Consider the following 26,182-nt stretch of genomic DNA (forward strand, 5'->3'; position numbering starts at 1 on the left):
GGGTGCGGCTTACATTCGGGCCAATACAGTATGTATGAAATGGTAAATTTATCAAGAAGTTCCATGTTTATATGGTTCAGTGATGAACATGGACAGGTAGAGAATTCGCGGCAAAGGACTGGAACCCCACTTTCTGTGCATGTTCTGTTTTCACAAGAGCAAGCTGCAATTTATACATGTGTGCTTCCTCCATGACTGTTGTGGCATAAATTCTGTTCTTATAATTGGGTTTCCAAATCCAAAGTACAGGGTCTGCCCATGGAGTGTCAACAAGACATAAGCGTGCTGACAAAGCAACACTTTGTCATCCAAACATCTTTGGTTACTGAAGTTTTGGCCTGTTTCTGAATAAGTCATGGCTCTTAAGCCATGTTTGTAGTAACCCATGTTTGTAGTAACCCATGTGGCTTAGCTGTGTTCAGCCATACACCCCAGCTCCCTTAAAAAAAAGAGGATTACACTGAAACCATCTGAATCTCAGGGACATTGCTTCACACAGCTGCTTCAAGCAGTTCAACTCATGCAACTATTGAACATAGCCAATCAGTCATCAGGCTTTGCTCCCTGGCACTCATCTGACATAGAAACATTACCAAGTGATCCCTACTTTTAATAAAGAAAGTGCATTTTGGCAAAAAGCCAGTGCTATTAAAGGCTCTTGCGGTATAGCTTTGCGAATGGTTGGATTTGCAAAGCTATATCGTAAGAGCCTTTTTAATATGCATCCATGAGTCTCAAGTTTGCCTTTTAATAGAAATGAAAATTGATCTCCGTGAGAGTGGTGTTGGGAGTATTTGCTTTGACGTGCCAAAGAGTATAGTCCTTGTAAATTACTTTGCAGTATCTGGTCTTGTGTGCTTTAAAAGCCTTTATTTCTAAATCTTCATGGCATGGTACACTGAACTGTTTAATTGTATGGCAGAGTCTTGTATCGTCTCTGCCCTTAGTCAACAATGTCATGTAAACTAGCCTTATTGGAAGCTGCAGTGCTTAACCCAGTTTTACCACATAACTCCCCCATAAATCAGGAAGTAAAATAATCAAGACAGAAAGGACACTCCAGTTTCATACACAGGGAAATTTCTTCAGAACTAGAATGCTTCGGTCAGCTGCTGAAAAGCTTCCTGTTCAGTTCTGTACAGATTCCTGCCCCTTTAAAAAACAACAACAACCATTCAACATTAGCAACAGCAACATTACGTAATTCTGGGAATTTCAAAACTGTTGGCTTAAGGTTAGAAGAAATAAGGATACGAATTATAAAGCAGAGCAGGGAAGGAGAAGAGCAGCAGAACCACCTGTCTGGTGGATAGATTGGAGGATTTTCAACGAAATGGTGAATTATCCCTGGGTGAATTTTCCTGCGGCTCCCTAAATGAAACACCAACAGAAAGCTTCCAATCAGTGCATGCAGTGCATATAGTATGCAGGCTGATTTTAATGCTGAGGAAGGAATAGCATGCTGAAACATGAGCACTGGTAACCCATGTCTAGCTGAGCAATATTGGACTCACAAACCTTCCCTTCCACTTGGGAGTATTGATCTTCTTCCGCTACCGTGTGTGTGTGTGTGTGTGTGTGTGTGTGTGTGAGAGAGAGAGAGAGAGAGAGAATTTCATGTATATTATGTCCTGTATTCATTGCATGGTATTTACCCAATGACTGAGCATACAGTGTACAAAAGAGCAGTTGGCAGAAACATGAACAGCAACGATCTGTGCCACGAAACAATAACTCGGCTACTCTTGTCGGCACAACTTAAAAATGTGGTGGAATACAGAAACCCAAAGCAGCCATGTACTGAAAGCAAAGGTGGTTAGCCTGCAACCCACAGGCAAGCTGCGGGAAGTGGCCCGCCGGCCCTGAAACGTTATCTCCTGATCCACTCCATCCAGTTTTTTAGAACAATCTCTAAAAGAACAGAGTACTCCACCTTCTGATCTCAGGAAGAGCCTATGGCTCATGGTAGAGCATCTACTTTGCATGTAGAAGGTCTCAGGTTCAAACTTCAGCAGACCAGGGGGTGTGTCTTAGCTTGAAATCCCAGGGAGCTGTTGCCAGTCAGTGCAGATACTACTGAGATAGATGAACCAATAGTCTGATTTGTAATAAGGCAGCTTCCTCTAACCATCCAATGCCATTCTGTTGACAGTGCTGGGGAAAGCAGCGTTGTGAAGGTGACAGGCTATGTGTGGGGAGCCTGGGAACTTCCTTCTTTGAGACATTCCTCGTTTTATCCAAACCTATTTGCATTAATATAGCTATGAATCTTAGCTCTTACTACCAAGCAGGCCTCCTATCTGTAATAATAATAATAATAATAATAATTTATTATTTATACCCCACCCATCTGGCTGGGTTTCCCCAGCCATTCTGGGCGGCTTCCAAAAAAATATTAAAATACTGTAATACATCAAACATTAAAAGCTTCCCTAAACAGGGCTGCCTTCAGATGTCTTCTAAAAGTCTGGTAGTTGTTGTTCTCTTTGACATCTGGTGGGAGGGCGTTCTACAGGGAGGGCGCCACTACCGAGAAGGCCCTCTGCCTGGTTCCCTGCACACGAAAGCTCATACCAAGAACTAACTTAGTTGGTCTTTAAGGTGCTACTGGAAGGAATTTTTTTATTTTGCCTGGTTCCCTGTAACTTGGCTTCTCGCAGTGAGGGAACCGCCAGAAGGCCCTCGGTGCTGGACCTCAATGTCCGGGTAGAACGATGGGGGTGAAGACGCTCCTTCAGATATACTGGACCGAGGCCATTTAGGGCTTTAAAGGTCAGCATGTAAGCCATGTGTGACGTTTACACAGCTTCCTTTCTCCTTGGAACTTCTTTTCCTTATCATTCTCTGTTCATCATCCAGTCAGGATGCTGTGAGTTTAGGAGGAATTACATCATTATAAGTAACAACACACAACAGCAGCTTTGGGTGAAATTCCATGATCAGAAATAATAAAAGAGAAGAGACTTCAAGAGGTGAAATGTTGAAGGCACGGTTTGACTTCCAAAAACATTCAGCAACCAAGGCGCGGCTTCCAATTGGCTGCAGGAGCTTCCTGCACCGGATGATCAGCTTCCAAAGAACATTCACAAACCAGAACACTCACTTCCGGGTTTGTGGCGTTCAGGAGCCAAAACGTTCGAGTCACAAGGCGTTCGGGATCCAATGTATGTTTGTATGCATTTTTTGTTATTTCCAGAAACTATTGTTTGGTTGGAGAACTTCATATAGCACAATTCAGAGAAGTGCAAATTTTGAAGGATAGCTGCATTGTGTTCCATATACAGGGTTTTCTTTTTACAATCAAGCAGTGTATACATTTTATGAAGTAAATAAATAAATGAATTGTTTCTGGAAATGCAAGCCGAACCAAATTTCTCCCCCATCCCTGTGAGTGGCACCCAGTATTTTTGTTCATTTATCATTCTTCCCTGGTTTTCTCAATGTTGTGAGCTTTTCCAGTATTTTTGGATTCAGTTTTTGCAAGAACCACTAGAGGCTGCTACAGAATGGTGAATATCCTTACAATTTCCCTAACAATCTTTTTTTAAATTGCTGTCTCTTCTTTTTCATTCATGTTGGCATCCGTCTGTCTCAGGAGACAATGTGAAATGTTCTAGTAATACTGTGAAAAGCATTGAGATTTATTTATTTTTAATTCTACAGGGCAGTTTAGGAGTTATCCGTAGGATTTAGAGGAGTCTTTTTGTCCTTGGGGATGGATTATAAAAAGTAGATGGTGTTCATATTACTATTACAGTATTGTAAGAGTCATTAGGAATAGTTTGCTTAGCTTGTTCCAGTCAGACTAAGAAAAATGTTACTATAAAATAGCATACTTTTTATTTTAAAAATCCACAGAAGAAGGTAAGGCATCATATAATTGCCATGTACAACTTATGGCAGTCAAGACAAATATAGCCTCAATTCAAGAATTATTGCTTGCAATAAATAACATTTTCTGCTGACTTGACTAGTTGACGTGCTCCTTCAATAATGAGCAGCGCCACTTCTGCATGTGGCCACTTACAAAGCAACAAATCGTACCGTTTCCCCTATAACTTATCTCAGTGAATAATTGTCATAAAGAATAATTTATTGTAACTAGAAATGTTGTTCCTTTGGCATGATCTAAAGCAGGCATAGGCAACCTTGACCTGCCAGATGTTTTTGGCCTACAACTCCCATGATCCCTAGCTAACAGGACTAGTGGTCAGGGGTGATGGGAATTGTAGTCCCAAAACATCTGACGGGTCGAGGTTGCCTATGCCTTATCTAAAGATCCATTTGCCCAGACATTTTGTGGATATTTGAATATTTTACATCTCCATGCTTTCGCTCTCCAACTCGGAATCAGCCTCTGGCTACGATTCAGTGCTTACTTAATATGTGAATGAGTTCAATTAAACTCACTGGGGAAAAGTGTAAGATTATAGTCATATGGAGAGCAGCTGGAGGAGGAGGAGAGGTCAGAGGGCGAAGAAAGAGTTGTGGGTGGAGGGCAGACTCTTTCCCCAGCTTCTGGACCCCTTGAGAAACACAGCAAACCTGGTGTGCCTGGAATTGGAGAGTGCAGCTGAATGGGGCACAGCTGTGGGCAGCCTGAGGAAGTACCATCCTTCTTGCCCATAAAAATCAAGACTAGAGAGAGAGGACAACTAGGGTGATGTCCTCAGTTTCCAGAAACTCTTCTCAATGTGAGACTTTTCTGGGTGAGCTGAGTTTGTCTGGACCCTAGGTGAAAACCCAGAGGCTGAGATGGAGGGTGCGTCTGAAGGAAAATGAATTGATATTGAGATATGAGAGAGAGAGAGAGAGAGAGAGAGAGAGAGAGAGAGAGATGATAGATAGATAGATAGATAGATAGATAGATAGATAGATAGATAGATAGATAGATGTAACTTTTTATTAATGTAACTTTTTATATGTAACTGTGTAAGATTTTGTTGTAAGTTGCCTGTTTTCTTGTTTTTTGTACACTACTTAGAGATATTTTTAATATATTAAGCGGTATACAAATCAAATAATATATTAGCCTGTCCTGGTGCTATATTTCTCTCTCTTTTTAACTGCAGGGATTCTGTGTTCACTTACCTAAAGTTTGTTTTATTTATTAGACTGTTCATTTATTTAAAACATTTATATTCACCTTTCAGTTTAGAAAACATCCACAAGGGCTTGCAGATGCAAAAATAATAGTTTAATTTGAAGAGATACAGACACATAATCTACAAAGCCTTTAAAAAAAAAATAGCACATCAGCGAAATAACCAAGCAGGAAAATAAATTCATCAGCACGTAATCATTTTAAAAAGGCTTGACTAAATAAAAATGTACTTGCTTAAAAGCCTAAAAGGCATTCATTTTGTTACATGACAAAATGTTGGCCCCTTAATTATGGAACTCCCTGCTTGACTCTGCATGCTTTACCTCCCAGCAGCCATTGCCACCATAAAACTGGGTGTTTGTGGGCTATTGGCGAAGGGTTGGAAGGCCGGATCTGACTGGTGGCCCCCTGACCTTGGTTTATGCACTGAAAATGGGATGTTCTAGTGCAGGTGTGTGGAACCTCTAGATCAGGGGTCAGCAAACCTTGTCAGCAGGGGGCCGGTCCACTGTCCTTCAGACCTTGTGGGGGGCCAGACCATATTTTGAAAAAAAATAAATGAATGCATTCCTATGCCCCACAAATAACCCAGAGATGCATTTTAAATAAAAGGACACTTTCTACTCATGTAAAAACACACTGATTCCTGGACCGTCCGCGGTCCAGATTTAGGTGATTGGGCCAGATCTGGCCCCCAGGCCTTAGTTTGCCTACCCATGCTCTAGATCAGGCTTCTTCAACTTCAGCCCTCCAGATGTTTTGAGGCTACAATTCCCAGCATCCCTGACCACTGGTCCTGCTAGCTAGGGATCATGGGAGTTGTAGGCCAAAAACATCTGGAGGGCCAAGGTTGAGGAAGCCTGCTCTAGATGTCGCTTGAACTACAACTCCACACATCCCAGGGCATTAGCCATGCTTGCTGGGACTTGCAGTTCATCAACATGTGGAAGGCCAAAAATTCCACACACCTGTTCTGATACCTTCTCTCTTTTTCCTCTCCTCCAACTGAAAACCAAGTTGCCAGTTAAACTGTTAAAATAACTTGATAGCTGACCAAGCCTCCAGCATGTCGGTAGTAAAGCCTACTGTGCTGAGGCAAGCGTTCATAAGATTGCCGCCCATGTCCGTTCATTAATCAGAATAAAACAGCATCAGCTATTTTCTAATAAATATATAGAAGCCATTGAACGTGACATTAGGCAGGCAGATATTTATTTGCTTCAACCGTATTGACAGCAGCTTAACAGCAATGAGTAGGGTTCTTTTTTTAGATTTGGATGATTGTACATTACTTTCTGTATGCTATACAATGTGAAAAATGTCCATCATGAGTTCTATAGCTTGTTCAGTGACTAATTTTTATTTTATTTTATTATCACGGTCATTTATAAACAGCTGTGTCCTCGGACAGCTGACCTCTCTGACAATAGCACAGGAGCAGAATATGGCTTCAAGATATTGTTGTTCTCTGTCTAAACAGCTAAAACTCAGGTTATTTTTGTACCAAGATGGCATTCTTACTTACTAGAAGAGAATGACTCACGCTGTTTGCTTTTAGGGTATGCTGTGCTGACGTAGATTTGAACTGAAAGTTCTACTACGTGACACAATTGGTATCTTGGTTGGGGATTTGTTATATAATAAAATAAGATATAAGAGGCTGTTAGTGGCAAAAATTAACAGAACACAGAGTTATGGTATAGAATATAGATTTAAATGAACATGGTCATTTTTAATAAAAGAAGAAGAAGAAGAAGAAGAGGAGGAGTTTGGATTTGATATCCCGCTTTATCACTACCCTAGGGAATCTGAAAGCGGCTAACATTCTCCTTTCCCTTCCTCCCCCACAACAAACACTCTGTGAGGTGAGTGGGGCTGAGAGACTTCAAAGAAGTGTGACTGGCCCAAGGTCACCCAGTAGCTGCATGTGGAGGAGCTGGGAATCGAACCCAGTTCACCAGATTACGAAACTACCGCTCTTAACCACTACACCACCACTGGCTCTCAGACCATCTTAGGAAACTGCCTTATAGGCAGGACATTGGTCCACCTATCTCAGTGCTGTATTGCCTATACCAGAGTTTCCAAGACTTGAGTCTCCAACTGTTTTTGGACTACTATTCCCACCATCCCTGACCACTGGTCTTGCTAACTAGGGATGATGGAAGTTGTAGCCCCAAAACAGCTGGAGCCCCAATACAGTCCCAAACATCTCGAGACACAAGTTTGGGAAACCCTGGTCTACACAATTTGTTGGACTACACAAGATATTGTTGGACTACAACTCCCATAACCCTCAGACAGCATGGCCAATGAATAGGGATGATCGATGTTTTAATCCAGGAACAACTAGATGGCCACAGATTTCCCAGCTTGAACCACACCGACTGACAGTGGCCCTCCAGTTTTCCCTAGCCATACCTGAAAGGATTCAACCTGGAACATTAAGAGATGGTGCTGGTGTTACATTTCAAAATATTTCCCCCTTCTTTTTCTTTTGAAAAGAAAAAAGAGTCTCAAGTGCATGGGTAGGCAAACTAAGGCCTGGGGGCCAGATCTGGCCCAATCGCCTTCTAAATCCAGCCCGTGAATGGTCCGGAAATCAGCATGTTTTTACATGAGTAGAATGTGTCCTTTTATTTAAAAAGCATCTCTGGGTTATTTGTGGGGCATAGGAATTTGTTCACCCCCCCAAAAAATATAGTCTGTCCCCCCACAAGGTCTGAGGGACAGTGGACCGGCCCCCTGCTGAAAACGTTTGCTGACCCCTGCTCAAGTGGGATATTGCAAAATATCTCAGTAGCAACCTTAGTGATTAGAGATACTTCTATTTTGTGATTTTTTTCTAATTTCAAATGTAGCTGCCTAAATCTTTCTAGAATCCCCACTCTGGCTGCTACTCATGAGACAAAGCTACACTCTCATATAGTCAGTCTCATTTAACTGGTGAGTAAATACTAAGGCAGCACAGCTATATTTGTGCAGGTAGATTAAAATGTAACTTCAACGGAGCAGAAATATAGGAAAGCGTTTTATTTCGTTGAGTTGTACTATACGGTATTGTCAGGGAACTGCCATTGGAGCATCAGGTGGTGGAGGGACTCAGGGAGGAAGAAAGAGACTCAACAGCTGAAGCAGGGACCAGCAGGGGGAGGAGTGGGTCTCTGAGGGAATGCGAGCAGGAGGGAGGGCTCAGGGACGCTTCCAGCGAGAACAGTGGGGAGGTATCTGAGTCTCCCATAGGGAGACCCACACCTCGCCGGAAACTGTCACGCCGTGAGTCCAGGAGACGCGTTTCCGTTAAGGAGCTCCTTTGCTGGAAACGCTTCCGCAGACAGCCACTGTCGGACTCTACTAGTGACTAGAGCAGACATGTCTGAGGAGCTCCGTCACACACGGAGGTTTGTGGGGTCGCACAAACTCTGAGGGAGCACGTTTTTTACGCACAAGCAGCTAATCAATCCCTAACAGCAGTCCGACAGTCTCTGTACGCTGCCTGTGCAAGAGAAAGCATCATGAGCGAACCAACCGGAACCGGAGGAGCGGGGGCTGGAGCTGGTCCAAGCTTGGAAGATAGATACCGAGCGTTGGAGGTCCAACTGGCGCTGCAGACGGCGAGGCTGGAGGAGAGAAGGGCTCAGGATGCAGACAAGAAGGGGAGAGCCACTCAATTCCCCAGAAAGGTACCAGGATTGGTGCAAAAATTTGGGGGGGACCCCAAGGATTACCATGCCTTTAGGACAGAGATGCAATATGCCATTAATGTGCAGTTCGATGAGTTCCCTGATGAGGAATCGCGAGTTGCTTTCGTAATTGGGCATCTTGAGAAAGGGGCGAGAGACTGGGTTCGACCCCTAATGGCAACGCACAATGACATACTAAAGGACACGAGGAAGTTCTTTCGTGCAATGGATATCATGTTTTCCAGCGATATTGAGGAAGGGGCGGTGCGCAGACAGCTAATGGCTTGTAAGCAGGGAAGTCGATCTGCCCGTGAGTACTGGACTGAGTTTACCATGCTGATTCACAGACTGAGTTGGGATTTATCGGCGGCACCCTTTCAAATGCTATTTGAAGAAGGTCTTTCTTCGGCGGTGAAAGACGAGCTGTCACGGAGCCCCAGGGCGGAGTCTATGGATCAGCTGACCAAATCTGCGCTGACCATAGGAGCGCGGCAGGAGGCAAGAGCCTTGGAGAGGCGGGAAGGGAGAGGGGAACGTTGGAAGGAGTTCCGCATTCCAGACCTTCCTGAGCCAGCTTTCCCGCCGGCAGAGCCGATGGAAATAGGAACAGCGCGCGCGCGCGCATTTTCAAAAACCAGCGAGGGGGCTAAGAAGGAGGGAAAGGGCCCCCGGAAATGCTATCTCTGCCAACAGCCAGGCCACTTTGCCAGAGTCTGCCCCCAGAGGAAGGAATGGCAAGGGATGGTGGGAGCTGTTGAGGGGGGAGAACAGGGGGGAACGGAGCAGGTAAAAGCCAACGCCTGGTTGCCACAATCGGGGCACTGCAGCCAGGCCAAAGAGCAGTGAAAGTGCCCGTGCCAGAAGCTCCTCGACCTGCTCTAGTGATTGAAGTGTCGCTAGAGCTGCAAAATGGGCACCCCCTAAAAATAAAGGCGCTATTGGACTCAGGCAGCTCCTGCAATTTTATGAGCAAGGAGTTTGCTGCTGAACACCAGATACAGACTATCCCTTTAAGCAACCCCCTGCAGGTGACCACGATTGATGGCAGGGAGTTGTTGGGAGGAGGAGTCAGCTTGCAGACTGTCCCAATGATAATGAGGGTGGCAAGGCACACAGAACTGATAGCGTTTAATGTGGCCACCCTGGGAGGCGCTCCCATTATTTTGGGAATGAGCTGGCTAGCTCTACATGATCCGCTGGTTGGCTGGCATCAAAGAGTGGTGTCCTTTGGTTCAGCACATTGCTTAGAACACTGCAAAGGGGAAAAGGGTTCAGCAGGGGCCCAAGCCACCCTAGCAGGGACTGAAGTAATGGAGAAGGTGAAGGTACCACCACAGTATGCAGATCTCAGCGACGTGTTCAGCGAGAAGGAAGCTGACCAACTACCACCTCATAGACCCTTTGATTGCCAGATCAATTTACTCCCTGGAGCACAGCTTCCCGTGGGCAAGTTGTATGCCATGTCAGACAGAGAAATGCAGGAGTTGCGAGGGTTTATTGACAAGAACCTGAAGAGAGGCTTCATCAGAGAGTCCAAAGCAGCAGGGGGTAGCCCAGTGTTTTTTGTGGACAAAAAAAACGCGGACAAGCCGAGACTTGTATGTGATTTTAGGAGGTTAAATGCAGTGACTGAACCGGTGGCTTTCCCTATGCCCAGGATTGATGATATTTTGACCAGGGTGAGGAAGGGAAAGATTTTTACAAAGCTGGATCTAAGGGGGGCGTACAACCTGATACGCATAAGGAAAGGGGATGAATGGAAAACCACCATGTTTACCCCTTTGGGGGCATTTGAATACCTCGTTATGCCATTTGGATTACAAGCAGGCTCAGCGTGTTTTCAATCTTTTATGAACCACGTACTGGGTCCTTTGCTCTACAAGAATTGCGTTGCTTTCCTAGATGATGTGTTGGTGTATTCGGAGAATGAGGAGCAACATGTGAGAGACGTCAGAGAAGTGTTGAGCAGACTGCAAGCCAACAGGCTGTGGGTCAAACTGGAGAAGTGTCGGTTCCATACCAAGGAGGTGGAATTCCTGGGGTACCGCCTGTCAGACAAGGGATTGGCCATGGATCCCGGCAAGGTACAGGCAGTGCTGGAATGGAAAACACCCAAAACCAAGAAGGATGTGCAGAGGTTCCTAGGGTTTGGAAACTTTTATCGTAAGTTCATCCGCAACTTCGCCCATCTGACGGCGCCCATCACTGACTGTCTCAGCAGTAAAAAGAAGTTTGTATGGACGGCGGAGGCGGAGCGAGCGTTTGAGGAGCTGAAAAGGGCCTTCGCCTCTGAAGAACAACTTCTGCATGTGGATTTACGAAAGAAGCTAAGGGTTGAAACAGACGCATCTGACAGAGCCATAGGGGCGGTGCTTCTTCTGCAGCCGGGGAAGGAGGAGTCAGAGTGGCGACCGTGTGCCTTCTTTTCGCGAAAGCTGAACAAATCCGAGAGGAACTACACGGTGTACGACCGAGAACTTCTTGCTATTCATGAGGCGTTCCGGAGATGGAGGCATCTGCTAGTTGGTGCACAACATAAGGTGCAAGTGTGCACGGACCATAAAAATCTGGAGTATTGGAGAACTGCGCAAGTGCTCAACCAAAGGCAGTTGAGATGGGCCCAGGAGTTCTCCAAATTTAACTTTGAGATTTGTTACGTGCCAGGCCCAGAGAATGTTAGGGCGGACGCTCTCTCACGCAAACCTGAATATTTGGAGGGGGAGGGAGCACCCGAAGAAACCCATATCATTCCAGAGGACCGCTGGGTGTGTGGGGCGACTTTGGTGGGGCAAAGGGAATTGGTAGAGGGTACGGTGCAGGATGCATACGCCCAGGACAAACTCAGGGATCTCAGGAGGGAGGAAGACAAATCCGGTGGTTTTGAGGAGAGAAACGGGGCATTGTATTATAAGGGAGCGTTATATATACCTGAAGGGGAATTGAGGGAGAAGGTACTCAAGCAGCTGCACGATAGCCCCACAGCAGGGCATTTTGGGCAACACAAGACCATGTGGCTGGTTACCAGGGAATTTTGGTGGCCCAAGGTCAGGGAAGATGTGCGGGAGTATGTGAGAGGGTGTGAACAATGCCAAAGAGCCAAGGGGGAGAGGCGGGCGCCGGCTGGTTTATTAGAACCACTGCCCACACCTGAAAGACCGTGGGAAGCAGTGGCAATAGATTTCATGACTGATCTGCCAAAGTCTAGAGGGAAAACAGCCATCATGGTTGTAGTAGACCTGTTAACTAAAATGGCCCACTTTATAGCCTGCTCACATGCGGTCACAGCAGAAGAAACAGCCAAATTGTTTGTAGAGAATGTGTTTCGGTTGCATGGCGCCCCCTTGAGGGTGGTTTCAGACCGAGGGAAACAATTTACTTCCAGGTTCTGGAGGAAGCTCATGAGCTTACTGCATGTAGAGGTTAATTTTTCAACGGCCCGTCATCCAGAAACCAACGGGCAGGCGGAAAGAGCAAATGGGGTTCTCCAACAATATTTGAGGTGTTATGTTAATGACAGAGAGAATGATTGGGTGGAGAAGCTGGCGTTGGCAGAATTTGCCTACAACAATGCAGAGAACGTGTCCACGGGGATGAGCCCCTTTTTGGCTAATCACGGGTGCCATCCCAGAGCCTTCCCAGGGGGGGAGGGGGAGAACTGGAGCGTTCCAGCTGCAGAACAGTTCGTTGAAGAAATGGAAGCGATCCATCGCCAGCTCCAACTCAACTTAAACAGGGCTAAGGAGGAATATAAGAGGCAGGCAGACAAAAACCGAAGGGAAGGTGAAAGCATCAGGGTGGGGGACCAGGTGTGGCTGTCAACCCAAGGGTTGCCGTTCAAAGGAGGTTGTAAGAAATTAAGACCCAAAAGGCTGGGTCCGTTTGAAGTCATGCAGCAGGTCAATCCAGTGGCTTTCAGGCTCCGGTTACCGAACCACATGAAGCTGCACCCAGTTTTTCACAGGTCGTTGCTGTCACCGTATAGAGGAGACAGTGAAGGGAGGGTCACAAGGGGACCAGCAATGGAGGAGAAGGAACACAGCTACCATGTAGCGGAGATCCTCGATTCCAGGTGGAAGGGAGATCAAGTAGAGTATTTGGTAATGTGGGAAGGGGAACCGGAGTCGGAAAACACCTGGGTTAGGGCAGAGGATGTCAATGACGAAGTTTTAATAGAGACTTTTCATCAGAGGTTCCCACGTAAACCTCAGCCTGTAGCGAGGTTCCGAAGGGAATACTTTGCCACCACCGACGAGGAAGAGGAGTTGGAGGGGTTCCCAGATTCTGAAGAGGAAGAGGATTCAGCGAGCCAGGACGACGATCGATGGAGGGAATGGTTCGAGACGTCGGAAGATGAGGAAGATTCTTTTCGGGGTTTTAGCCCTTCACCTCCCAGGGGAGAGGAAATGGGAGGGGGTGAGGGGGGCCCTGGAGGGGAGGTGGATGTCAGGGAACTGCCATCGGAGCATCAGGTGGTGGAGGGACTCAGGGAGGAAGAAAGAGACTCAACAGCTGAAGCAGGGACCAGCAGGGGGAGGAGTGGGTCTCTGAGGGAATGCGAGCAGGAGGGAGGGCTCAGGGACGCTTCCAGCGAGAACAGTGGGGAGGTATCTGAGTCTCCCATAGGGAGACCCACACCTCGCCGGAAACTGTCACGCCGTGAGTCCAGGAGACGCGTTTCCGTTAAGGAGCTCCTTTGCTGGAAACGCTTCCGCAGACAGCCACTGTCGGACTCTACTAGTGACTAGAGCAGACATGTCTGAGGAGCTCCGTCACACACGGAGGTTTGTGGGGTCGCACAAACTCTGAGGGAGCACGTTTTTTACGCACAAGCAGCTAATCAATCCCTAACAGGTATTTTTCTGGAAGTGTGTTTTGAGCTAGGTGTGCATTCTTGAACTCACACTGCTAATGTCTGGGATTCCTAATGTGAAGGTTGCTACTCAGCCAGGATCACCCATATGGTGGAGGCGGCTTGCAGTAGAGAGCAGTGTTGTATAAAATACGCTTACATAATATTCTGTCAGAAGAAATATTTTTATTTAGAGGTGCCTTCATTGACCTTTTATTAAACACACACACACACACACACACACACACACAAGCTTGGCAAGATTATTCAAGAATTATCTGCAGTTATAGGAGATAAAATTCTTTTTAAAGGGAGGAATGAAGAAGAAACTATACTCATACCAGAAGAAATACTTAACTCATGATTTATATAGCATTTACCACCACCCATCCCTTCGAGGATGCAGTGATCTTCAAAATGATTAACAGATCATTCCTTCCACTCACCCTTTGGGAAAGTTGCTTGTTAAAATCCCCTGCATTATAAACTCCCACCCCTTCCCCTAGGTGCATGAGATCATTTGACTGTCTTCTCAATAAAAGGTCAAATGATATGATGTCTGTGGTACTGTTTGAGATGTGGAGAAGCGTTTCAATACACCAAACCTGCCCAAGAGAATTTTTTGCTGTGGTATGTTTTCGTCACAAAATATAGTACGGTATGGGGCTTATTTGAATATTTGCAAATTCATGTGTTTTGTTTTGTTTTTGGTCTATCCGCCCTGCTCTTTCTTGCTTAACTTATTGCTTTATTTACATTGACATTAATGTTTAGTAGCTTTGCACTAGCACACTGTTTCCCAAATGTGGGTCTTCAGCTGTTTTCGGACTACAATTCCCACCATCCATGATCACTGCTCTTGCTAGCCAAGGATGATGGGAGTTGTAGTCCAAAAACAGATAGAGACCCAAGTTTGGGATAGCACTGCACTAGCAAAAAGAATCTCTTCACATGCAAGACAAGGAGAACATAGCCCTTGTGGCCTGCAGCTGCTGATAACCTTGTCATCATGAATTTGTCTAATCCTCTGTGAGCAAATTCTATACTGCAACTTTGTGCTGGGCAAAGTATCTTCTTCTTGTTTCTGTTCTGAATATTCTTACATTCAACTTCACTATATGGCCTGACCATACACTGTAGGATCCCTGACCATTAGGTCCAGTTATGACCAACTCTGGGGTTGTGGCGCTCATCTCGCTTTATTGGCTGAGGGAGCCAGCGTACAGCTTCCGGGTCATGTGGCCAGCATGACTAAGCCTCTTCTGGTGAACCAGAGCAGCGCACGGAAACGCCATTTACCTTCCCGCCGGAGTGGTACCTATTTATCTACTTGCACTTTGACGTGCTTTCGAACTGCTAGGTTGGCAGGAGCAGGGAGCAAACAATGGGAGCTCACCCCGTCGCAGGGATTCGAACCGCCGACCTTCTGATCGGCAAGTCCTAGGCTCTGTGGTTTAACCCACAGCGCCACCCGCATCCCTTTCTAAACTAAGAAGCCCAAATATTGTACCCTTTCCTTGTTGGGGGGGGGATTCTGATCAAAGGCTTGAAGCAACTTCCCAAACAGTCCCTTAAGAACTGAACGGCGCATAATGTTGAGAGGAAAAAAGCCGATAGCTGGGTGGGTTGCAAAATGGAATTGGGAAAAGAGGTAAGAGAAACAATGGTTTTAAAAGGGCTCAAAAGAACTATCTTACCTTCTTGCAGTTACTTCCTGGTTCACATTGAAAATCTGTTTTGAAATGTCCCCATCTTGGAACAGAAAGTGACCCTTGGATTTGACATAACTTAGGGTGCTCTGTTCCCAGATACTAATGCAGTCTAAGTGATTCCTGAATGTTCTGGAATTTTCTTGGCACTTAAGGGTGGCAAGCTCTTAATGGTTTTTCAGAGTTTGCCCATGTTTAGCATTAACCAGCCCAGTGTAAATGCTAACACACAGTAACCTATAGTTTCTGTTTATTCTTTCTTTTCTTTCAGGCATTGTTTAGGTACATATTCTAAATCTCAGCTACATCTAATGCTTTAGTTTTTAATGTTATTGGAAAGATTTGACAAAATGTTACAAATAACAGTAGAACGTGGGTATTATGACAGGTTAGGAATGTAAATAAATGATAGTGTTCAGCACAGATATGCACTTGGAAAACTGCAGATGGGATAACAGAGTGAATTAAAGCCCTTGATGCTTATCTAGAATTGTGATAGTGAAAAGTCCTAATGTATTTGACTTGGAATCATCGTAATAGGAAATGCTGTTTTAGAAAGTAGCATATACATATATGGTCAATTCAGTCACATACTTGTCACCATGTGAAATGCTATAAGCGAAAACAAATAGGCTGTCTGTTTCTCCAATTGGGAATATGCAGGGATCCTTACACATATGTCTGTTGATTGCTATTATTAATATAATCCACGGTTTTGTTTACAGTAATGTAATGGGTATTAATATATAGAATCTGCTCAAACATACACAAAACAAATAGAAATTCAAGTCATTCTGGCTTTTAGTTGCCTGTCATTTCCATTACGTTGTAATTGGCTAGCAGTCAGCTGCCAGCATTACACAACTGGTTTGTATGTGAAAGTATAAAACAGGAGTGGAGCTCTTTATTTATACTCTGTGACTGTAACACATGCAGCTGAACAGAGCAAGAAAACAACGATTCTCCTCCCAGTCCCCAGACGGATGCAAGCTTGTGTGCTGTCACAAAAACTCCCGTTGCAGAAACTGCCTCTTTTCTCACCTTTCTGATATATGACGTGGGGAAAATTCTGCTTTGGTTTACATAATTCCTCGAAGAGCAGCTCACGGAAATGCAGAAGACTAGAGAAATCTCAGGTTCCTTAGGATTAAAGTGATGCCTGGAATCTGGAACCTAAGAGCTTACATTTCAAGGGATGGAAACATATATATTGATGGAATAAAACCAGTGTACCGGCAAGAAAATGTTAAGAGGAAGAAAAATATTTTTCTCCTTCTGGAGTGACCCTTATTGACCCTTACTTAAAGGATGGATTATCACTGTACTGCAGAAAACAGCAAGACAGATTCTGAAAGAATGAAGTGGAAGCATATTTGCATATCAAATTAATAAAGCCTTGTTACCTGTGGAGAAGGGTAATGGATGTTTTGACCAGCTGAAGCTATGTGTAATCCATTTGAGAATGTCTCTTTCTTCTAATGGTTGTGCATATTGCATTTGAGTTTCATCGGCATATTGATTTCAGCAGACTGATAACTTAGTCTCTGGTAGGAAAAGGTTCATTCCTGACGGCAAAATAATTGCTTGAGAATTTCAACCACTTGTATCATTTCCCATAATTGCTTCTTCCTTTCCTTTTCCCTTGTGCCCCCCCCCAATTAGTTCACAAGATGCTGGGATTGGATTTATACTTGTCATAGACCGCAGGCAAGACAAATGGACTTCAGTGCAAGCCTCTATACTGCGAATTGCGGTGAGCTGTTATGCAATTAAGTCTTTCGACTCTCTTAACAATCCTAGACAAATTTCATTCACCAAAGTATTTGCATGTTATCCCTTTTGTCAGGCTGCTTTATATAATAATTGTCTGCTTCTGATTTCAACTCAGGTCACAGTATGCGCAGTGGTTTACAATGCTATATATGGCATAGCAATAGAGGCAGAAATGATCTGTACCAATAGAAAAATATGCAATGCACTAAAAACGGGATGCTTGTAGAACCTGCTGCTTTATGATGTGGTGATCGAGTGGATCCAGTCCTTTAGGGTTATGCTGATTTAAGGAGGGTGGGCTTCAAACGGTCTTGTGATTCTTAACTGTGTATGTGATTGTAGGGAAGTTGGGGGAAGGGCTATTTTATGATGCCCACAGAATCACTTGCTTCTAACTATGTAGCTCAAAAAAAATGACAAATTAGCAGGTTTCAGTTAAAGCACAATTGGTATTTCACATGAAAACTTTGAAGTATTGCTATTGTAACATTTATTAGCTAGGCGTGTAGTTCATAACAAATAATACAAAACAGTAAATGGATTGATAAGCATTTACTTTATTATATTATATATATACCAGGCATAGGCAAAATTGGCCCTCCAGATGTTTTGGGACTACAGCTCCCATCATCCCTAGCTAACAGGACCAGTGGTAAGGGATAATGGGAATTGTAGTCTCAAAACATCTGGAGAGCCGAGTTTGCCTATGCCTGATACACACAGCAACAACCTTCTGGCTCTAAAATATACTGGCCATGTTTTCTCTTTTTGTTCTTACACCTAAGAAAGACAACACCAAAATAAGTAAACACAGAATACGTTACCGTAATCGTAAAATGTTCCATTACATAGACTCAGTGTCCTTGTGTTAAAAGTATAAAAAAGGTAAAGGGACCCCTGACCATTAGTTCCAGTCGTGGCCGACTCTAGGGTTACGGCGCTCATCTCGCTTTATTGGCCGAGGGAGCTGGCGTACAGCTTCCGGGTCATGTGGCCAGCATGACCAAGCCGCTTCTGGCGAACCAGAGCAGCGCATGGAAACACCGTTTACCTTCCCACCGGAGCGGTACCTATTTATCTACTTGCACTTTTGATGTGCTTTTGAACTGCTAGGTTGACAGGAGCAGGGACCGAGCAATGGGAGCTCACCCCGTTGCGGGGATTCAAACCACCGACCTTCTGATCAGCAAGTCCTAGGCTCTGTGGTTTAACCCACAGCACCACCCGCGTCCCTTGTTAAAAGTATATCATCATCTAAAACAGTAAATGATTTCCACTTCCCTAGAGCCAATTTGACAAACCATTTGCAGTTAATACAAAAGTGTGATCAGGTGTGTGTTCATAAGGCCACATTGTTGTTCCTGGAAGCAAAAAAGGCCAATACATATAAAAGCTAGTGTCACTTCTCATTTTGGCAGGGCAGAGCCTACGTCCTCAAGGCTTCCCCTATTTGATAACCAACCAGTGTTCCCCCCCCCCCTTAAATAACTGAAAGGGGTGTTACTTCTACAGTAGAGTTTTTTTAGATGCTAGCTATTTAACTTGTGAGAAGTTGAACTTTTCAATCACCTATTTATAGAAAGAACCTTGGATCCACAACTTAACTTATTATAAGTTAACAAGCCTGAGCTGGCCAACGTTGACACCCTTGAGGATTTCCTTTTGCACCAACAAAGCCTCCAAGACACCCAAGGTTGCCACAGAGATGCCAGTTTTTGGTTGTGAAGACAGCTGTCAAGTATCCAGAGCAGTGCCAACAGGATGGTTTATGAATTATTGTCCTGTAGCATTATTTCGTGGTCAGCTGGGCTTCTGGTTGTTTGGGTCTGCCCAGCTTCTGACCAAATTGCTGAAGTCCGCACCTCCAAGAAGATACTGATCCTTCCCTTTCTTTGAGCATCCAAACTCAACTAATGTTTATTCTGCAGAAGGGAGTTGGAGATTCATCCCTGAATTCGAAACAAAACAAACACAGATTGCATTATTGAAAGCGCTTATTGTATACTACAGTGGGTGGATCTCATGTGGCCATCTGCTTCTCCACCTTTCACAGCTGCTAGTGTTGCTGCTGCTGCAGTCCTCCTTAGCTTCTTGCATCAAGCATCTCTTTGCTGCTGTAGATATGTTTAGGTTCATTGAAAGAACGGCTTGTGTTAATAGATGGAGCCAATAGCTTGCAGTCTAGCTGGATGGTCCCTGTGACTAAATGCTTATATCAGGGAGTCCGAATGCCACTTATTGTGTTCTTTCACTCCGGCTAAATTTGTGCTTACCTTATCAGAACTTCGAGGGTTCATCAGTTGAGAGGAACCAGTTGTGTTATATTGCATTAATATTGTAAATAAGTTTGTGTTGCCTTTGAAGAAGTCACCATTTCCTAGAGGATCTGATGTATGACGATCACTTTCTGGTTAAGCTTCCGCAAGGAAAGAAAGTGCAGCGTTGTTTGACCAACAGTGCTAATGGGAGGAGTGTTTAGTGTTTGTCCACAGCTGCCAGTACCTGTCTCCTCTTCAATGATTGCTGGGAGCCTATTTGTGGCTTATTTCCCAAATAGGTCTCCTATCGTGCTCTGTGCTTGCTTACCATGTGTTGTCTTCCAAGAAATCTGCCAGTTTCCTTTCCTTTGGTGTTGGTGGTGGGGATTCTGCACGGTCAGTGGTGGTGTACTGCCCCATACCCCAGTGTTTTCCAACCTTGGCCTCTGGATAATGTTGGATTATAACTCCCATCATCCCAAGCCAGCTTGACCCAACGTTCAAGAATGATGGGAGTTGTAGTCCCACTATAACTGGGGACACAAGGTTAAAAGAACATTGTCATTCTGTTCTGGGAATATACATTGTGGGGAGGAGATGGTTGGTCTTTGTGAACTTAGTTCTCTCATCTAATGTTGCTTATTCTTGTGTCATTTTTTAAGGTAATGGTAGTAGCCGATTGACTTTTAAAACTTTAGGAAGTAGCAAATTGGATACCATACAAGAGAGCTACCAACATGGTGGCTCCAGTTCCCATTATCCCTAACTCTTGTCCCAATTGTCTGGGGCTGATGGGAATTGAAGTCCAACAATATTAGGAGGGTAACACGTTGGCTGCCTCTGCAGTACAGCTCCTTGGGGGCAATATAACTTGATGAACCGAGAAATATCCAGCTGTGAAGAAAATGGAGAATGTGTCCTTCCAGTTGGCAGTGCTTCCTGTATTTATTTTGGAACTCATCAGCTCATTATTTGCTCAGCATCTTTGTGTGACATGGCAGTGTCCGTAGCATGCCAATGCATTATGTATTGGAAACATGAACCATGTGTTTTTTGTAGTTCAGAAGGCAGCAATTTGGTTTCTACTTTCTGCCTGCAACAAAGTTTTAAGTGTTTACGGGGTTTAGCAAGCAGAAGGAAATGCAATCCTGTAGGCAGCAGGAGCAGTGCTTAGTGAGTAAACATAACACAGTAGCTTGTTGCTTGGGGTGAAACATTGAGACAGAATCCCAGCAGCTTTGCACAGGTCTAAATGTGGAATCCATCTGTGTTGGGTTGGTCTGGAGGTAGAATTGAGTGGAAATGTAGAGGCAAGGTCCAGGTCAATATCTGTCTCTTCACTTAAGGTATTGTATACAGCTTACAAATTGTTTGGTGTTATGTTTTTATATGCATTGGAAGCCGCTCAGAATGGCTAGGGCAGAACAGCTAGATAGGTAGGGTATAAATAATGAAATTATCATTATCATCATTAATATTATTACAAAAGACTTTAGAAGAAGAAAACAGCTTTGCTACCTGGATTTAAAGCAGGGTGTTTTTTCCCCTCTCTGTCAGACGTCTATTTGTGGTAACAGTCCAATACCCACTTCAGACTTGAGTCCTAATAGCTGGAAGAACAACCGTACTTACTGTGGATTTAGGCTGAATGCAACAAAATTAACTTACATTATCAGTTTAGAAACATTAATAATTCAACCTATGTCATAGTTGTCATCTCAAAATGGTTTGTATTAATAAATATTGCATCATTAATAAATACCAGCAGCTCAAGTTTACACATCACACCAATCCATAAATTGCACCAAACCCCAAACTACTGTATGAGCTTCCAAACATAGACAAACAATGCTCTGAAGCTGCTTATCTGTTTTCAGTTCTATAGTACAGGGGAAACAGCTGTAGCCATGGCCTGCCATTCTGAAATCATGTCAAACCATGGTTAGCACAAACCATGATTTGCCAATCCACTTAAATTCAAAGAATGGTTTCTCTCCTTTCCTGATAGGGTTTTACAGAAAGCTGGAACTCTTCTTCACTGCTTTTGGCAAAAATCCATGAAGAGATCATTCCATTTTAATATAAGAGGCTTTTATTTTCCCATGGTTTTTGCAGGCATCGTTTCCTGGAAATTTGCAGCTAGTTCTGGTTTTGAGACCAACGGGATTCTTTCACAGGACCATTTTCGACATTGCATTCAAATTTCATAGAGATGAGTATAAGATGAAGCTGCCGGTTAGTGCTTAATTAATTTACTTCCGTTTGTGATTTGTTATTTGGGTAGACTTGGTAATATTACAGCTTGGGTCACTAATCTGGTTTTGGAAGACCTGAATTATGATAGTTCTTCATACACAATTGGCATGTGATATTTGCAAATTAACAACTGTATGAAAAATATCGGTGAGCGAGATCCAATCTTTTTTGGATTTGCTAAATCCAAAAACTCTCTTTCTGTGGGAGAAGCTCTGTTGTATGCATAGGTTTTATTCCTATGCATAGCATTTCAAGTTTAATTCTCCATCCTTTTATCTCCATGTTGTCCCATTTATGTAGTGGGAGCTAACAGAAGGTTTGAGTAACACATCCAGTGCTGTCTTGTAGGGGATGTGTGCAGTAGGTAACCAAGAAGAGGAGAGGGCATTCATTTCAATTATTGGTTATTTAATGGATTAATACTCTATAGTATCCCAGAGTTGCTAACAAAGGATCTTAACTACTTAACCAACAAAATTCAGTAGAAGGTTCCCATAGGGCCAGTATTCCATTTTTTAAAATAATGATTTTTATTACATTTTCAAAGGTTACATTTCAAATTAAGCATATTTTATTATACCATACATTCATTGACTTCCCTCCCTCCCCCTCCAAGGTTCATTTAAATTATTCACCATTCCTGCATATTTGTATATATCCATTTAATTTAATTTTCCTATCTTGCATCAATTCAGAATATGTTATACTGTTAAATTACTTTAATACTGCCGGCATTTTTAACTGCACAATTATTTTTAGTATCCTCAGCAAAAAAATTCCACTCCTTTTTAAATACCTGTTCTTTTGTTCTACTTGTTAGATCCGCTAATTCTGCATTTTCTATCATCTTAGGTTGCCAGTCTTCCTTACTAGGGACCTCTCTCACTTTCCATTTTTGGGCTAACAAAATCCAATCCGCTGTTGTTGCATACATGAATAAATTTTTCTGACTCCTGGGAACCTCTTTCTGAACAATTCCTAACAGAAATGCCTCTGGGTTTTTAAGGAAAGTTGTTTTGAACATTTTCCCCCCATCTTATTATATATTATTTCCCAATATACTTTAACTTTATTGCATGCCCACCACATATCGAAAAAGGTTCCTTCAACTTCTTTACATTTCCAGCACAGGTCTGATTCCACCTTATACATCTTAGCCAATCTACTCTGTTAAATATCATCTATGGATCATTTTCATATAATTCTCTTTCAGTGTGTAGCATGCAGTAAATTTCAGATCATTCTTCCAAAGTTTCTCCCAGGGGTTTAAATCTATATTATGTCCTATATCCATTGCACAGTGGGTCATTGACACTTTAATCAGCTCATCTTTTGTTTCCCATTCCAATAATAGTTTGTACATTTTAGACAATAGTTTTTCCTTGTTCATCAATAGCTATTTTTGAAATTGTGAGTGTTGGTTAAAAAAAAAAGTTTTTTAACTCTAATTTAAACATATCACATAATTGGTGATACTGTAGCCAATCAGTAATTTAGCTTCTTCCATTGGTTTCAATCAGTTTGCTCCCTGAAAAATCAAACAAATCTCTATATAGGTCGCTCACCGTTTATCCATGTTAATTCTCTTGATTGTTATTGTTTCAATTGGCGATAACCATAGGTGTTTTCCCCCCAACAAGTTTTTATGTTTCTCCCAGACTCTACAAATTTATCCTGATAGCATGATTCATAAAACTCTTATATATTTTAGCTTTCCCATACAAAAGACATGCACTCCAGCCAAACTTCATACTGTGGCCTTCCAGATCTTAAATGTGTACATCCTCCAATACAACCCATTCCCTTAGCCAACACAAGCAAGCTGCCTCATAATACAATTGTAAGTCTGATAGGGCAAATCCTCCTCTTTGGTTTGTATCAAACAATTTTTTGTGTTTAATTCATGGCTTTCTCCCTGCCAGACAAATTTAGAAATACCCTTTTTTCCCGTTCCTTGAGGCAACTTGGTTTATCCATTATCAGGATTGATTGGAATGAGAACAGCATTTTTCGGAGCACATTCATTTTGATAGCTGAGATTCTCCCTAGTAGGAAAAGCTTCATCCTTCCCCCTAGGGCCAGCATTCCAGACTGCTATACCATGCATCACCACCCACCTCACCACTAAAAATGAAGTGACCCACAAGTGTGTTTTCTGAAGATCTTAGGCAGCCAGTTGTGAGCATGCATGGTATGTGTGTATTGGAAGCAACACCAAATTGCGAAGACATGAACCAATGGTATTAATCATTTCGTTGTCATTTGTTGATACCTGTGCAGGGTGTCGCATTGCCTACACTAGGTGTGCATGAACCCCTCATGTTTTTGCTTGGTGACAGTAGCCACAAACGGCAGCGTGACAACCAGCCTCCCCCTCTATCCTTGGACTAGGGGAAAAATACATTGTACTCCATGTTTGAATGAATAATACATTGCATATTTTATTACAAAATCACTACAACTTATCTTTATGTATACATTTTGGTTAAGCCTTTTGACTTAAGCAATTATTATTTTTTCTGTTACTGTCCCATGCAAAAGGAAGCATCATGGCTTGATTGAAATGAAATTAAATGATTGCAAACTTCCAAAGCTGTCAAATTTCCCCCCCTAAAATAACCTTTTTTTCTTTTTTTGCTCCTGCTGCTTCTGTGCTATAGATCATAATGCTGAGCTCACTAGCAGAATTAAATAGCTACATTGACAGAACACAACTAACAGAAGATCTTGGAGGAACTCTAGATTACTGCCATAATAGGTGGCTGACACATCGCACTGTAAGTCATTTTCCTTTAACTGGTTGTATCAATGGTCCTTCTGTTGAACGATCTGTCACTGTGGGCATAGCCTTATGAATACAAATTGAAGTAGCGTATATGAGAAGATGTTTCAGAAGAACTTGGCCATCCCAGAGAGATATACAATGATTAATGAATTTGGGAGTTATGACTTTAGAGTTTGGGAATTAACCATATATTGTTAAAAGAGGATGGTCTTTTTTTGGTGATAACTCACGAGACAGGAAGAATGCAACAACTAAAGTGCTTTTAAAATAAAAATTTAGATCCATTAGGTGATATCCATCATTAGTCATAACTGGAGTAGACCTGGGTATCATCCACTGAAGTTTCTCTTATAATTCTCTTAGAGGCACTTAATGAGGTGAATAACAGTGGAGACGATGTATTTATAGGTTTTGACATTTATTTTTAATGCAGCCTTTTAATTTTTGTAAGTGATATTTCTAAAACTGTCAAATGATATCTAACAATAGTCAAACAGAAATCAACAAATTTAAGTAACAGGTGCACTGATGTTAGTGGGTCTGCTCTTGAGTTTGACTTAGTTGGCTATTATCTACTGATATGTCACTTTTTATTTATGCTTCTATGTTTGTGTGTGTGTGTGTGTGTGTGTGTGTGTGTGTTGGCATTTGACTCCTGAGTGTGACTGTGTAATGCCTTCATTAATCCCAAAGGCTATAGAGAACTTTGCTCAAATGGTTAAGCAGACTGCTAAAAACCTTCGATCCTTCGGGACTGAACTGGCAGAAACAGAGCTACCAAACGATGTGCAATCCACCAGTGCCCTTCTTACAGCACATACTGAAAACAAAGACAAAATGAAGGTATTCTAGCTGTGTTATTATATGTAGTGTTAGCAATATCTGAGGACGTTTTATTGAATACAGTGGTACCTCTGGTTACGAACTTAGTTGGTTCTAGAGGTCCGTCCTTAAGCTGAAACCGTTCTTACCCTGAGGTGCGCTTTCACTAATGGGGCCTCCCACTGCACACACGATTTCTGTTCGCATCCTGGGGCAAAGTTTGCAACCAGGAGCAGCTACTTCCGGGTTAGCGGAGCTCATAACCTGAAGTGTTCGTAACCAGAGGTACCACTGTAGTTCAAGTAACAGAGCTTTAACTTGGTTTGCCATACTTTTGCCAGATAGAATTCATGCTGCCTTTAAAATGCTTTGGGCCATCCTCTTCCCAGGTACCAGTAACAGCAAAAAGAATAGTAGCAATGTGAGATTTTAAAATAGTTTCATTGTATTTTATCATTTCTTACGACAGCATTTCTTTCTTTCATCTCTTTCCCCCCACAAAAGCCCGAATCAGTGTTTGGATAATTAATTATTGATTAATTAGGAGAATTTTGCTCAGGGATTTTTCACTTTTAAGCAATGTGGTGAGAGAGGTTTTTCGGCACACAGCTAGAGAAAGAGAAAGTCAATGTGTCAGAATAAAAACGCACACACTCAAATCAACTTATTGCAAATCTAAGTGATTGTATTGAATGTGATATGTTAAACAAATTAATTGTTAGATGTTTTGCTTTTTAATAAAACAACAACGTCGTGTTGTTTGTGCTAGGATTTTGCCAGTGACGGTTTTCAAAATATACTTTGAAGTGTTTAACCCTAACTATTGGGCTGTAGGGAACAGCAGAACCTCAGCTGAAACTCAGAAGTCTAGCTTGGAGAAGAAAGGCAGGCTAGGTAGGAGCAGGATGGGGTGAGCACTGTTGACACTAATGATGCTGCTTTG

The 26,182-nt window shown here is 43.1% G+C and overlaps 1 protein-coding gene across 24 annotated transcripts in view; it reads left to right on the top strand.

The window, feature by feature from the left end:
- MCF2L (MCF.2 cell line derived transforming sequence like) overlaps positions 1-26,182 on the top strand; it is a 120,392-nt gene that overhangs the window by 66,087 nt on the left and 28,123 nt on the right. For 22 of the 24 annotated variants that reach the window (XR_014525563.1, XR_014525564.1, XR_014525565.1 and 19 more), the window contains 4 exons: positions 17,008-17,098; positions 21,492-21,611; positions 24,293-24,409; positions 25,111-25,260. Coding sequence is in view for 21 of the 24 variants with exons in the window: in XM_083501108.1 (XP_083357234.1) it covers positions 17,008-17,098; positions 21,492-21,611; positions 24,293-24,409; positions 25,111-25,260 (478 nt within the window). In the remaining 3 variants the exon portion in view is untranslated. Of the gene's footprint in view, positions 1-16,260; positions 16,893-17,007; positions 17,099-21,491; positions 21,612-24,292; positions 24,410-25,110; positions 25,261-26,182 lie in introns of those variants that run through there. The other 2 variants (XM_083501109.1, XM_083501110.1) reach the window with 1 other exon arrangement.

Source organism: Podarcis liolepis, assembly GCF_965112155.1.
Source record: "Podarcis liolepis genome assembly, chromosome: 4".
Taxonomy (NCBI): Eukaryota; Metazoa; Chordata; class Lepidosauria; order Squamata; family Lacertidae; genus Podarcis; species Podarcis liolepis.